Raw genomic sequence first — 14336 nt, forward strand, 5'->3', positions numbered from 1 at the left:
TTCTCCTCAAAGACTGAAAGTGTAGGAATCCCTCAGGTTGAGTGCAGTGTAGAGAGTAACACGAGCCTCCTCCTCCTGTTGGTGCGAGCGAGCGGTCAGTCACGTGTGTGTAGGATGGCCACACTTAAGGAGCTGCCCCTGGAACTCACGCGATTGGCAACCGGCCGGTTTTTGTCTTAATGCAAGCAGCTCGTCTCTGTTCTGGACTTGCACAAACTGCGTTGCAATGCAGTCGTTTTCTGTTTGTATTTTTTTTATTTAGTGATACAGTGCAATGACATTAATATATTTTAAAATATGTCTTAAGTATCCAGGTACTTTTTGGGGCTTCAATATAAAGTGCACATGCTGCGACATGTTGAACTTTGGTTGTCCAGATCATTAAAAGTTGAAAAAGGGCCATATATAAGAAAAAAACTCGCATTCAAGCTCGATGACCCAGAAAAGACTATGGTGTCCTCGATTTATTGTACCCTGAGAGAGTGTATGTTGGAGAAAGGCGGAGAGAACAAGAGGGATTATCCAGCGACTTGCACAGCTGGGTTAAACGCCTTCAGCAAAAGCCTTTTACACATGTTGTTAAGGATATAGCAATGGTCTTGCAGAATTGCATCTCTCCTGCCCTCATTAATCTCTTCATATCCACTCTAGGGCATAACATACCCTGATGTGTGTTTCTCTAACTTGTGACTACATCTCTTCGGCCAAAACACATCACACCGCAGCCAGTTTTGTTTCCTCAACCATGCTAATTTCACTTTCTTTTTCATTTTTTTCAGGGAGCCCTCACCCTTCTGTTGTTAAAAAACCCCATCTTTCCCAAAGCGCACCCTCTGGCTGGCTACCACTACTCTGGTAAGTCCCCTTCACCATCAAGCACACTTTCCTTTTTTAATTTTTTTTATTGGCCGAGGTGATGTGACTTAATCTGTACGGCATGCAGTACCCCGTCACCCCCTGTGCTGGCATTCCAAACCACGCTCCGTGTCTCAGTTATTAACAAAAGCAGCTGAGGAGTGGAGGGGAGGGGTTCAACTGAGAGTCTCAGCAGTCTGCTGGGTGACCGAGTGGGTTGCTGGGTAGAGTACGGGAGGAGAGGAGAGGGAGTGTGTCTGTGGCATGTTGTTAAAACCTAGGAGAAGACAGCGGCATCATTGTTTGTCTGGACATGTGTGTGCTGGCTGTTTGCCCCCTCTCTGTCCTTTGTGTGCGGATATGTTTGTGTTAGCGGGTGGGGGTGCTCTATAAGAGGACAGGCTAAACGGACAGCAGCCTCTATCTGATTCTGTGCACTGCTTGTCGGTCCCGCACAGGCTCTGACAGCTGGACGCCAGGGGAACGACGTTTCTTCAACAAAGGCATTACTACCTACAAGAAGGACTTTTTCATGGTCCAGAAACTGGTACGTACAGGTTTGAACAAAAACCTCACAATGAGTGTCAATCCCCCACACAAATCAAATTATGTGGCATGAAGAGAAAATGGGAGAAAGTCATATTTAGATACATATATTATAGAGAGTTTGGCCCCGTTGAACATTGTAGCAACACTTTAACAACAAACTACAACACCCTAGCAATCACATAGCAATGCACTAAAAACACTTAAAACATTCTAGCAATAGCCTAACATCCACCTGTAACATCCTAGCAACACCTTAACACTTCCAACTGAAAAACCCTGGCAGTTGCATGGCTATGCACTAAAATATGTCAGAAATGTCTTGGCAAGAGCAACAAATAGAACACTCTAGAAGCCACATAGCAATGCACTAAAACATTCTAGCAATAGCCTAAAATGCTGGGTGGATTACTTACAAATTGTAATCCATTACTGATTCCAAATGACCTGACAAAAATTGTAGTTGGTAACGTAATCCATTACATTACACATTTTAGGTAATATAATTTTAGTACTTTCTGATTACTTTTGGAATACTTTTGATTTAACTTGTTTATCTCAATAATTTAATTGTGCCATATTGCTATACAAATACAAAGAGAAAGTAAATAAATTCCACTTGTTGTTATTAACCACTTGTAATGCATTATTACATTACATCAAGGTTTCCCAAGCTGGGGTCGGTGAAGGAACTGCAGGGAAATCATGAGTTTAATAAAAGTTCATAATTGATCAAATCATGAAAATGTGTGAAATTAGAAATCAGAAATCATTTAAAAAAATAACAATCAAAATAAACGCATCTTACAAAAATACTTACAAAATAAATCATCCTAGCAAACAAATAGAACACTCTAGCAACCAGTGAGAAAATTTTCAAACAAAAATAAATCACTCAGAACACCTTAGCAACTGCATAGCATCTCCCTAGCAACCACCACTGACAGTTTTGCATGGGTTCCAGTTCTAGTGAATTCTGGTAATAATGAATTGTGTTGATGTTTGACTTGAAGGTGAGCTCCAAGACAGTGGCTCAGTGTGTGGAGTTCTACTACACATATAAGAAGCAGGTGAAGATCGGCAGGAATGGAACACTCATATACGGAGAAGCAGAGCCACCAGAGACTAAACCCACGACAGAGGAGGAAGTGGACAATAAAGTGAGTTCCTGCGGCTTTGTGTCTACATGTACCTGGGTGGTTTAATGGCCTGCAAACCAGTGAAGCATCAAAATGTTTCTTCTCCTTCAGAGTTCACAGAAATTCGAATCGCGGAAAGAAGACGTGGAGAGCAGGAAGTGGGAAGGGTCATGTGACAGGAAACAAGAAAACAGCCCGGGCAGGTTGACACAATCGCTACAGGCCACTGAAAATGTGAGTTTGGGGAGATTTGATTTGCACGAGGTTGCAAAAACGCCTGGTGCCTACAGAAAATTGCAGTTCTCCAATGTTCATGCCCAGCTCTGGCCTACTTGAAATAATAAGAAAACAGGTCTGCAATAGATATTAGTCAAGTGTAGTTTAGCACAGTAGGGTATTTATAGCGCCATCTAGTGGTATGCCTCATTACAAGCTTAAATGATTTATCCAGTGCATAGTGCACTTAATATTGTTCACATATTAGAGACCATCCTGCTTGAGTAACCTGCAATTAACTTGCTGAACGGCACAATAGTGAACTCTTACATGGGGTTTGAACCAGAGCTCCTTCACTACACCACCTCAGCCATCACAGAGGATGTTCCCTGTGTCTAATATCTGTATGCATTCAGCTGTGGTTGCTTTAAGTAATCATCCGTTTCTTGTTAGGCTGCTGCCATCTTGGTCTTGAGAAGTCAGGAGGACAGCACTAGAGATCCGTCCACATTGGGGGTCAGTCATCCTCATCCTCCTCCTCCTCCACCACAACCAACATCTAAACCCCGCTCTGACACCACAGGCCGGAAAAGCACTGGCAATACAGTAAAGGGACAAACGAACCAAGAGGGTGAATTCCCCTGCAAGAAGTGTGGCAGGTCAGTTTATTGGGATACACACTTTATGCAATTTACTAACGATAATAGTGTAACACTTTTTTTGTTTATTTACCTTATTTTATTTACTTAAGCTTACCCTTTATTTATTTATATACATTTATTTTCGATTTACCTTAATTTAAAAGGCTTGTTTATTTATTAATTCATTCATTTATTCAAATTGACCATTTATGTAAAGTTACCTTATTTTATTTATTTCACATTTAACTTGTATTTGCTTCTGTATTTAAATTTAAATTTATTTATTCATTTATATTTTAAATTTACCTAATTTTTATACCATCATTAATTCATTATTTTATTTATTTACGTATTTTATCCCTATGCCATTACATTTTTGTGTTTATTATGTTCTCTAAACCTCACAATGTGTGAACTACAGTGGTGGGGAGTAATCAACTAAAAGCTGCGACACTACTAACTTAACCACATTTTTCAGTATTGTGACAGTAGTTCCGGTGTTTTCACAAGAGTGTAGCAGTAACAAGCTAGTTTCTCCAACCAGTAGCATGTAGCTTGACAAAATATTTTAGTTTCTGTGTTACATTGTATTGTGTATTCAGCTTCACAATCAAGCAAACTGAGGTAATAATCAGTTATAAAGGCCTTTTTCACTTTTATGTAGCATTGGAAACATTCATTTCAGTGGTTCCTGTAAATGAACCTGTTGATTCAAAAATGATTCCGAGATTCAATTGTTGGACACAAGTCCTTGTGCTTAGGCTAAATGCTAGGGATGTAACGATTAACCGCGAGCCGGTTGAAAATCGATTTAAATATGTGACGATTCAAATCGGTTGAGATGCTAAACAAATCGCGATTCAGTTAGGGGTAGGAGTTTATATGAATGTATGTCTGAGGGGAACTTACTGTCTTTCGATGGTATTTTTTCTTTTCCTCTTGCCTCTGTATAATGCATATCAGGGCTCCAGACTCATTCTTTCCACTGGTCGCTCTTTTGCATCTAACTTTCACAGCTGGTCGCACGAGCACATGATTTGGTCGCAATATATATATATTTTTTTTTTGCGCTACAACATGGGATTATTCAATGCATGCTGATGAACTTTTATCATTGTTTATAGTTATATGGAAACGAAAGTGGTTAACATTCAACCCGTTCTTTATCATCAGTAGTATTATTTGTGATTTGAATTTTGTGAATGGGAGTTTCTGTTTTGCTGTGTTAAGCAAACATTCGGATGCTTTCACTTTCGAATTCGCGATCTTGTTGTCACTGTTTTGCTTACATACATCTACACACCTTTCATTTTTTAAGACTAAAACAAAAGATGGATTCATTGTCATTCTTAATCAAAAAGCACAACATCAATAAATCAGTAAGATACAATGACAAACTAGCTTACAAAACGTTTATTAACAAAAACGAATAAGATGAGGCATGGCACACACCACATGCTGTATTATATAGCCTACCGACTATTAAATTACAGAACGTTTAGCAAACACTGAGGAATCAAATAAATAAATAAAAGAGAACCTCCATAGCGTAATGTGAGGTAAACAGCAAAGATCAGTTTTTCAAAAATGAAAACAAAAAGAAAACTAAAACTAACGGTGACAGTGCTTGCATGTTTTCTCGCCCCACAAGAATACCAGCATGTTCACCTTCTCTGGTTAAAGAAGCGGTCTTTTACTTGACTTTCGCTTGAAAACCATCCATCGTTTCCTCAATATGCATGCAATTTTTGCTGTAGCTGAGTAGATATACTCTCTAAGCTTTCAGTTTCGTTATGCTTTCAGTTTCGTTTGCCTTTTGATGTTTCTCATATGCAACAGAAATTGCAGCGCTTATGAGTTGACCAATTTAATTTATAATTTGTCTTAAATCTCATTTTGTAACAAAAAAAAAATCGTGAATCGAATCAAATCGTGAGTTGAGTGAATCGTTACATCCCTACTAAATGCTGCTGTCCATCAGTTTTTAATTATATAAATTAGGATGTTTTCACTTTGTACAAGCTTTCTGTTTTTGAAAATAAAATAAATTGTTGTATATATTATATATGCTGCTGTTTCAAAAACTAGCTTCCTCAACACTGGTGAGTTGTGCATATCACTAGACGACATGCACTGGCGGTGTGGTCGTTTCACACAGCTGATATATAGCTGCTCATAAAAAGACCAGAGGTCTTACGAGGAATCAGTAAAGCTTGTCAGCTCTGAGGTGTTACATGCGTCAGGGATCAGTCTAGTAGAAAGCAGTAAAAAGGCAACATCTGATTTTGATTGGAGATTTTATCCATGGCAACAGTCGGCTTGTTAAAATCAACCGTCTCTTAGCAACCAAGTCCATGGAGATGTTGAATGCCACGTTCCCTGATCCGTACACATCAGCGTCTGTGTGATTTGAATACACGCGTATGCTCTTTTATTTTTTTTACTAAGAAGTACTGTGGCAGTATCTGTATTATCACCATATTCATATTCAATAGTACTTACATGGTACTATGGTATATGAGGATACCATTTTATTAGCATGGAGCCAGTGTTTATGGAGATTTAATGTACAAATGTTTTATTTGTAGTTGTGTAACTTGTAAGTTCACCAAAAATGACTTGTATCATTCCAAACCTGTATGACTTTCTTTTTCTTAAACACAAAGACAAATGTATTATACCACAAAAAAAAAAAAACACAAAAAAAGTGGCTGTATTACAAGTTATCTGACTGAAGTCATATTATAGCTTTCCATTAGGGCTGTGTATCGGCAAGAATCTGGCGATCACGATACAGGGGTTGCGATACGATATGTTGTGATACATTGCGATACTGTAAGCAAGGCGATATATTGGGATATTTCTTATATTAGGAATAGGATAATTTTAGGAAAGCTTTCATTAAGAACACTTCAACATATGCAAACCTTAAAAAAAAAGATGGGATCTGCATTTGCATTAATTAGTCACTGTAACATTCAATGTCATTGAACCACTTTTTGTGCAGTACGAGTAAAGGGGGCAAAGTAAAGTGCTTGCAGGATTCTTTAGTTAAATAAAATGTTTAAAATGTAAGCTGTTATAAACAGACCATATATATTTTAGACCCTGCTTTAAAGGTTCACAGTTTAAGTTAAAGGTGCTGTATGTAGGATTGACACCGAGTGGTTGAACTAGGTATTGCATTCCAAATTAAAAATATTGGAGAGGCATGACTTACATCATATCAAAGTCTAGTTATGAATGTCAAGGATAAAAGATTTATAACTGTTTTAGTCGTTCAAAACACATCCTCAATTATCTAATTATGTGCGGCTTGGACGCGGCGTCCATCAAAAATAGACTAATCGCCTATCTTTAGCTAGGATGACCATATTTTAGTTTTCCAAAAAGAGGACAGTGGGTGTGGGCGAGGCAGGGGGCTGGGGTGTGGTTGGTTGGTGGTTAAAGTAATGCACGAAAGTGCCCAAAGTAGCACAATCTCAAATATCAAAACTCAAAATATGTAATTTCCATACCTAATATACATATTTACAGTCACTGTTAAGCATATTTATCATAAACGCAGCTAAAAAGCTTCCTATCAGTGGCCGTCCTTCACAAAACCTAACAGCACAGTTTTATCATCGGTAGAATGCAAAATGTTTGAATGCAAGCATTTCAGTCAAATGTAATTTATGCAACATTTCAAACCTTTAACCCACGGGGGGAAATCAAGCCATGGGACCGACCTTTAACCCACGGGGGGGAATCAACCCATGGCAACAGTTTAAAAGTAGCCCAATTCCATGGAGAGAAAAAAAAGCGGACTTGACAACCCTGCATCCAACACGAGCTGCAGGAGTCAGATTTGACTGATCACGGGTTTAGAGGAGAGATGGCTGACAGACCATGCTGGAGGATTTGCTGCTCAACAGATCCTGAGCTCATTGACAAATATCTAATCTTTATGTGAAATCTAAAAAGTGAAAGTGAACAGCGAGCGCTCATTCAAAAGAGATTATATTCTCCACATATTGATAGCGGCCCCCTGATGCGCAAAAATTCTATGCAATATTAGAATGTTTGCGGGACTGGGCGGGACTGGACACAGTCCTCGCAAGGCTCCAATACAAAAACGCACACTATGAATGGCGACTGTAGAAAGCAAAAGCCGAATCCCGGACAATTTGGGCGATTTTAGAAATCCCGGCCGGACGCATTTTTCAAGGTCCAAAAAAGAGGACATGTCCTGGAAAAAGAGCACGTATGGTCACCCTACTTTAGCGAAGCAGCGCGGAGAAACGCTTCTGAAATGTGCTGCGGCGCGGCTGCTATAAACACAAGCATTGACTAGAGTGGCCACGATCAGCTCCAGTGGCCGTGGAGCCGTAATGCGCCGCAGACGTGTGTGTTCTTTGAATATTTGACGCTGGCATTGCACATTTTACACACCGCATGACTTTTGACGGGATATAAAATCAAAACGAAACAACTGCCATGAATCTTGTATGATTTTTACAAATATATAAATATCGATAATGCGTTTTTGAGAATCGATACAGTATCGCCAAACAAAATATCGCAATATTCAAGTGTATCGATATTTTCTTACACGCCTACTTTCCATAAGAAACCAGCCAAATTTAGGTCATTATTCACTGAATATTTTGACCGGCCCATGACTATCCTTGGCAATCTCAAGAGAAAAGTAGCAGCATGTTTGATTCATGTACAAATTATTCTTTTTATTTAAATTAATGATTTGGTTGATCCAGTTCACAAATCCGGCTGATTTGGTTCTCAGGTTCAACTCATTGAATAAATAATCTGCTTTGCTGATTTTATGAACAAAATTATTTTTAGTAAGATCTTTGCAATGAATCAGTTGATCCAGTTTACAAAACCAGTTTGAGTGATTCATTCACGATTCCAGTTGATCCGGTTCTTGGGTGCAACTGTGTGATCTGCATGTCTGATTTGTGAACAAATCATTCCTTTTACTTGGATTTTTGCAATGAATCAGTTTTTTCAAAACCTGTCTGTATAATGCATTCACAAACCGGTTCTTTGGTATAGCTTACTGACTCTGATGATGATCAGCATGTTTGATTCATGAATGACTCATTCTTTTGAGTCAGATCTTGGAAACTCCAAGATGTGCATAAATTCTAAACATGCACATAAAAAAAAACGTATGTGCAAAACTGAGTAGGATAAACATTATATCCGATAAGAAAAATGCACATAAACTACGATGGAAACACATTTACTGAATAAATTCCACCATGCCCATTAAAAAACTCATGTGACTTTGCGTGATGGGACGGGATAACATGACTACCCAGCGGACCGAGCTCGTTGCACAGCATCTGAAATGTTGTTTTGGTCGTTCTGAAATGCCTGAGCAAAGTCTGTCATCAGAGTATTTCTGTATAATTGTCTTATACGTAGGGGTGTGCGATATTGACAAAAAATAATATCTCAATATTTTCTTGATAAAATTAATCTATGCAATGCAGAGGAAACACAGAAGCTGCGTCTAAAGTGGCATTTAGATGTATTTACACACTACTGTTTAGTGCAGAACAAAAAACGGTTGATTCATGTTCCTCAGAGACGAAAAACAGTGCTGTGGCTGCAGGGCTCGCAAAATCGCTAGCCCGATGTCCCGGGGCTATTGTGTTTTCCAGTCGGGCTACCAAAATGTATCACCACTCTGCCCGACGGGCTATCTTAAATGCAGATCTCCCGCGGGTCCTTAAAAACTCCTAAAGTGAGTTGTATCAAACTTAAGGCCATAAAAAGTTTTAAATACGTTAAATGGTATAAGAAATGTCTTAATTATAATTTCAAGAGGTTTTACAGTTGGGTACGGAAAGACAAGATTCGCGATACGGCTGGATTAAACATCAGAAGGCAATGATGTCATTGAATAAATATGAGCGCTGCACGTTTCAAGTCAAAACGCGGCGCGGATGTCTTTTTTCTGAATGTATCTGAAGGGAACTGACTGTCCTCAGAAACGTGTCGTTGGCGTTTTAATTTTATGAGCGCGGAGCTGCTTTGTGTACAGCCGTTACCTGGGAAATCGCAATATTTCAGCACTCCTCGTGGCAGAGAATGAATTTGCATTTCCAATAAGCCTTTCTTGTGGTTTATGGTCAGATCAATGCAAATATCAACTATCAACTCATGTTTTTACGTAGCAAACACACAGAGTTGTAAATGAAAAAGAAGTTAATGTGCCTTCTAAAAATCTAATCTATTAAGTTTTAAATTGACATAATGTATATGCTTGATTTATCCCTTTTCATAAAAATGGTCTAAAGGCTGAAATGCTGTTTAGATTTCATTTAGATTTAAGATTTTTGTTTTTGTGAAAACCTGTATCTGAACTGTAAATCATGTAATTTTATTGCTCAATACTGTATGTTACCACAGACATTGTCCAACCCCACTCATACAGTGTTCATTTTACTTGTGCAGCTCTTAAAATGGGTCATAAATTGCCTTAAATTATTTTTTTTAAATAATGCAGATACACTGTAAATAGTGAAATAAAATTCCTTCCTTCATATTTGTTGATATTTGTGTATTAAAAATATTTTTGATTGACATTTAAACTCCTATCTGATTTTCTATATTAAAAAAAAAAGTATTTTTTTATTTGGGCTAGTTAAATTAATTTGTGGGGTACCAAAATCTGGAGTAGAAGAGTACCTGCCCGAAGGGCTACCAGGGATTTTGAAATGTTGCGAGCCCTGGGCTGTGTTTTGAATTATTTTTGTTGTCGAAATACGTGTCTAAAACGTAAGTCTCTTAATTAACTTCTTGTTTTTTGAACGGTTGTAAAAAAAAAAATTAAATATTACGTTTGTAATCATGGTAATTTTTGGAGAAAGAAACGACACTCTTTGTGTGATATTGATTAACTATATGAAATGATATAAATATATAAATTTTCTGTCGCCATATCTTGAATTTTGTTGAAATGCTTTTTATTAGACTGAATCATGCAGTGAAAGAACACACTCTAAATGCGCACTCGCAGTCTAGACTTCACGTAATGTAAGCGTGCAACTCTGTAGGGATGTTTTGAATGGGTTTTGCAAAATACTCGATAATGTCAAATCGCACATCGTTAAAACAACAATTACGATATTATCGCAGACGATATATATCGCACACCCCTACTTACACGATTGCATTCACAAACTGCTCGCTCTGAGGTGCAAGTAATTCATCATATATGAAAACTATTATATTAAGAGGCTTCTCCTACTTGGTGATACTTTTTGTTGGTGATACGATTTTGTTTTCTTTGACTCGTTGCATGGAAACGGTGCTTTATTCGCAAAAGTTTTATGCGATATTCCAGTTAAATTTGAATCTTTGGATGGAAACAATGATCTGCATGTCTGATTCTTGAATGACTCTTTCTTTTGAGTTGGATCTTTGCATTGAATCGGTTGAATCAGTTTAAATGTTTTTTTCATAAATCCAGCTGATCTGGTTCTTCAGTCCAACTCACTGACTCGATCCGCATGTCTGATTTGTGAATGAATTATTTGTGAATGCATCATTCAATAAATCATGAGATGGATCTTTGCAATTAAACTGTTGATTCAGTTGATTCATGAATCCAGCTGATCTGGTTCTCGAGTTCAACTGACTCAATGATCTGCATGTCTGACACTTGAATGAATCATTCTTTTGAGTTGGGTCTTTGCAATAAATGGGTAGAACCACTTTAAATGATTAACTCATGAATCTGACTGATCTGGTTCAGTTAATCTAGTTCACGAAATCTGACCTAAAGATCTGAACACTGTTTTCTCCAGGATCTTCTATAAAGTGAAGAGCCGCAGTGCCCACATGAAGAGTCACGCCGAGGCGGAGAAAAAGGCAGCTGCGCTCCGGCAGAGGGAGGCCGAGCAGAGGGAGACCGAGCAGAGGGAGGCCGAGCAGCGGGAGGCCGAGCAGCGGGCGGCAGCCGCCTTGTTGGCCGCCCAGCAGAACGGAGCGATGGGGGATCAGAGCAGAGCGAGGAGAGCCAGCAGCGACGACTCCTCAGAGGAAGAGGAGGATGCAGATGATGAAGACTGGCACTAGCTAACAATCTCTTTCGTATGGCCAAGAAAAAAACTATTTATTTTTATTTTACCAGCCAACAAGACCCATCCCAAAAGAACAGTTTCAGGGACTGGCTCACTCCCATAGAGTGTTCGTGCGAGTGCGTATGTGTGTTATGTGTACATGAAACAGACAAAGATGGAGACCGATGCTGTAGAAGCATTCAGGGGCTAAATGTTCAGATATAGGGCTATTGGGAGTGTAAGCCATGCCATCTCGGTGTGAATGCGTGCGTGTGTGTCTATAATATGCACTTTCGGACTCATCCTACACACACTGATCTGACCGTAGCACATCTATCCAGTGTCTGTGCACAGAACTCACTCACTGTTCTCCCGTGAAACGAACCATTATGGATTCAGTGCTGTGGAAGTGGAAGGACACAGAAGCAAGTGTGTGTGTGTGTTTAGTCTTTTCCTCCTTTTTCGAAATGAAAACGACAGTATCTTTCTCTTCCACGTGACTGCCAAACGCTTGCACAACTGTGCTTGTATGCCTGGTCTTGATCTCCAGTGCTGTAATTTTGGGCTTTCTGTTTTGAGTATCTCAAAGGTGAAGTTAATCCGGAATGGAAAATTCTGTCATTTACTCACCCTCGTGTCATTCCAAACTGCCTTTTCTTTTTTTTTTCTTCAGAACACAAAATGAGACATTTAGCAGAATGTTCATGCTGTTCTTTCACACATGTTGCCTAAGGGCTTTCAATATTTAAAAAGGACAAATTAAAAAAACATCATAAAAGTACGCCAAAGAACTATTATGCTATATTCCAAGTCTTATGAATAGGTTTGTCAGAGAAACAGAATGAAATCTTGACTCATCATGACGTAGTGTTGTTATTTAAAATAAAAACTAATTTTTTATTTTTTATTTTCTTTAAGTGATATAAAGTAGGGCTGTCAAATAATCACAATCACAAGTATAATAAAAGTTTATAATTTTTGTGTGTGTGTGTACTGTGTATATTTATATGTATATATAAATACACACACATACATGTATATATTTTAGATGCGATTAATTGTGATTAATCGATTTAACAGCCCATTTAAAATAAAAACTAATTTTTTATTTTTTATTTTCTTTAAGTGATATAAAGTAGGGCTGTCAAATGATCACAATCACAAGTATAATAAAAGTTTATAATTTTTGTGTGTGTGTGTACTGTGTATATCTATATGTATATATAAATACACACACATACATGTATATATTTTAGATGCGATTAATTGTGATTAATCGATTTACCAGCCCTCATTTAAAGCTAAAATAAAATACATATTAGGTTAAAAATTTAGATGCGATTAATTGTGATTAATCGATTTAACAGCCCTCATTTAAAGCTAAAATAAAATACATATTAGGTTAAAAACTTAAAAATTGCATAAATTGGAAAAAAACTGAAAAGAGATTAAGATGAAGTACAAAAATTACAAAAATTAAACCCGAAATTAAACATTTAAGCTATATATATATACATACATACATACATACATATACACACACACACACACACACACACACACATATATAAAATCATTATATAACTAATAATTACAAAAAAACATATAACAAAGGTACTGCACTATAATTCAAACTAAAAATATGTAATTCAAAATATTCATAAATACGATACTTACATAGTATTATAATATAATAATAATATATATAATATATAATAAAATGTATACTTAGTATTATAATATATACAATAGTATATAAATTATATATAAAGTATATATAAGATATGCACACATGGGGTATAAAAGACTGTAAACAAAATTATCGTATGACATCAAAAGACTGTATACAATGCACGAGTTGTATGGGCATTTTATGGTGCTTTTTTAACTTATTAAAGCTTGACAGCTGCCCTATTGCTACTATATACTTATATTTCATGAAAATGATCAGCTTGAACATTCTACTTTACATCTCCTTTTGGTGTTCATCATATAGAAAGTCATACAGGTTTGGAAAGACATGAGTGTGAGTAAATAATGCCAGCATTTTTAATTTTGAATGAACTCTTCCTTTCATTAAAACGGTGACCTTGCTGATGCCTTCAATGTTTTTGACACTTTCTATCTTTACATGACAATCACTTTTACAAAGGTTATTTTTTTTTATACTCCGCAGATTATAATGGTTGTGCTTGATATATCATTTATTGTTATTATCAGTACTGTTACTATTAGCTTTGTACCGTTTTATAAGTATGTTGTTTTTTGGGGGGGAGGGAAGGGGTGCAGTTCTTTTTCTCATTTGACTTTTAGTTTTAGACATTTGCTTCCTGTGTTTAAGTGAAGATTGCATATATTTGCTGAAATCATGATTATAAAATCACACTGTAAGTGCAATAGCAATAGTGGGACTTTGGAGTTCCCTCCCACTCCACTTTTTTTTAGCATCTTTGAACAAAAGTATTAGATAATCAACTTAGATTTTAGTGTAAGAACAAATGTGAGATTTAATGGTTGGTGAGTTTAAGGGCAGTTGCGAGCAGCTCGGGTTTCTTTCTCTCTACTGGCCAAACACTTAAGCACTTGGCTTTGTCTCCATGACAACAAAGAGTCTTCTTTTAAAGGATAGGCACACGGGGGATTCACAGCCAACAGTAACGGCTCCAATTATTGCTAATAACACAGAAGTCTTCTATGCAGCGTGTGCGTGTGTGTGCGAATGCATGTGTGTTTGTTTTTTTGCATGGATGTGCATGCGTGGTTGTGTGTAGTTGATGCACCAATATTCAAAACGGTTTCAAACTCAAAGCCAAGTGAGAAAAAGAAGCTTCCTAGACTATTTAATGTCTTTTTTAAATTTT

At 37.4% G+C, this 14336-nt stretch overlaps 1 protein-coding gene across 4 annotated transcripts in view; it reads left to right on the plus strand.

Moving 5' to 3' along the window:
- mideasb (mitotic deacetylase associated SANT domain protein b) overlaps positions 1–14336 on the plus strand; it is a 48189-nt gene that overhangs the window by 29718 nt on the left and 4135 nt on the right. For 2 of the 4 annotated variants that reach the window (XM_016475435.1, XM_016475434.1), the window contains exons 8-13: positions 780–855; positions 1314–1402; positions 2415–2561; positions 2652–2774; positions 3210–3415; positions 11221–12143. In XM_016475435.1, the coding sequence (XP_016330921.1) occupies positions 780–855; positions 1314–1402; positions 2415–2561; positions 2652–2774; positions 3210–3415; positions 11221–11491 (912 nt within the window). In that variant the 3' untranslated portion in view covers positions 11492–12143. Of the gene's footprint in view, positions 1–779; positions 856–1313; positions 1403–2414; positions 2562–2651; positions 2775–3209; positions 3416–11220; positions 12144–14336 lie in introns of those variants that run through there. The other 2 variants (XM_016475436.1, XR_001633087.1) reach the window with 2 other exon arrangements.

The sequence above is a fragment of the Sinocyclocheilus anshuiensis genome, unplaced genomic scaffold (assembly GCF_001515605.1).
Source record: "Sinocyclocheilus anshuiensis isolate Anshui unplaced genomic scaffold, SAMN03320099.WGS_v1.1 scaffold676, whole genome shotgun sequence".
Taxonomy (NCBI): Eukaryota; Metazoa; Chordata; class Actinopteri; order Cypriniformes; family Cyprinidae; genus Sinocyclocheilus; species Sinocyclocheilus anshuiensis.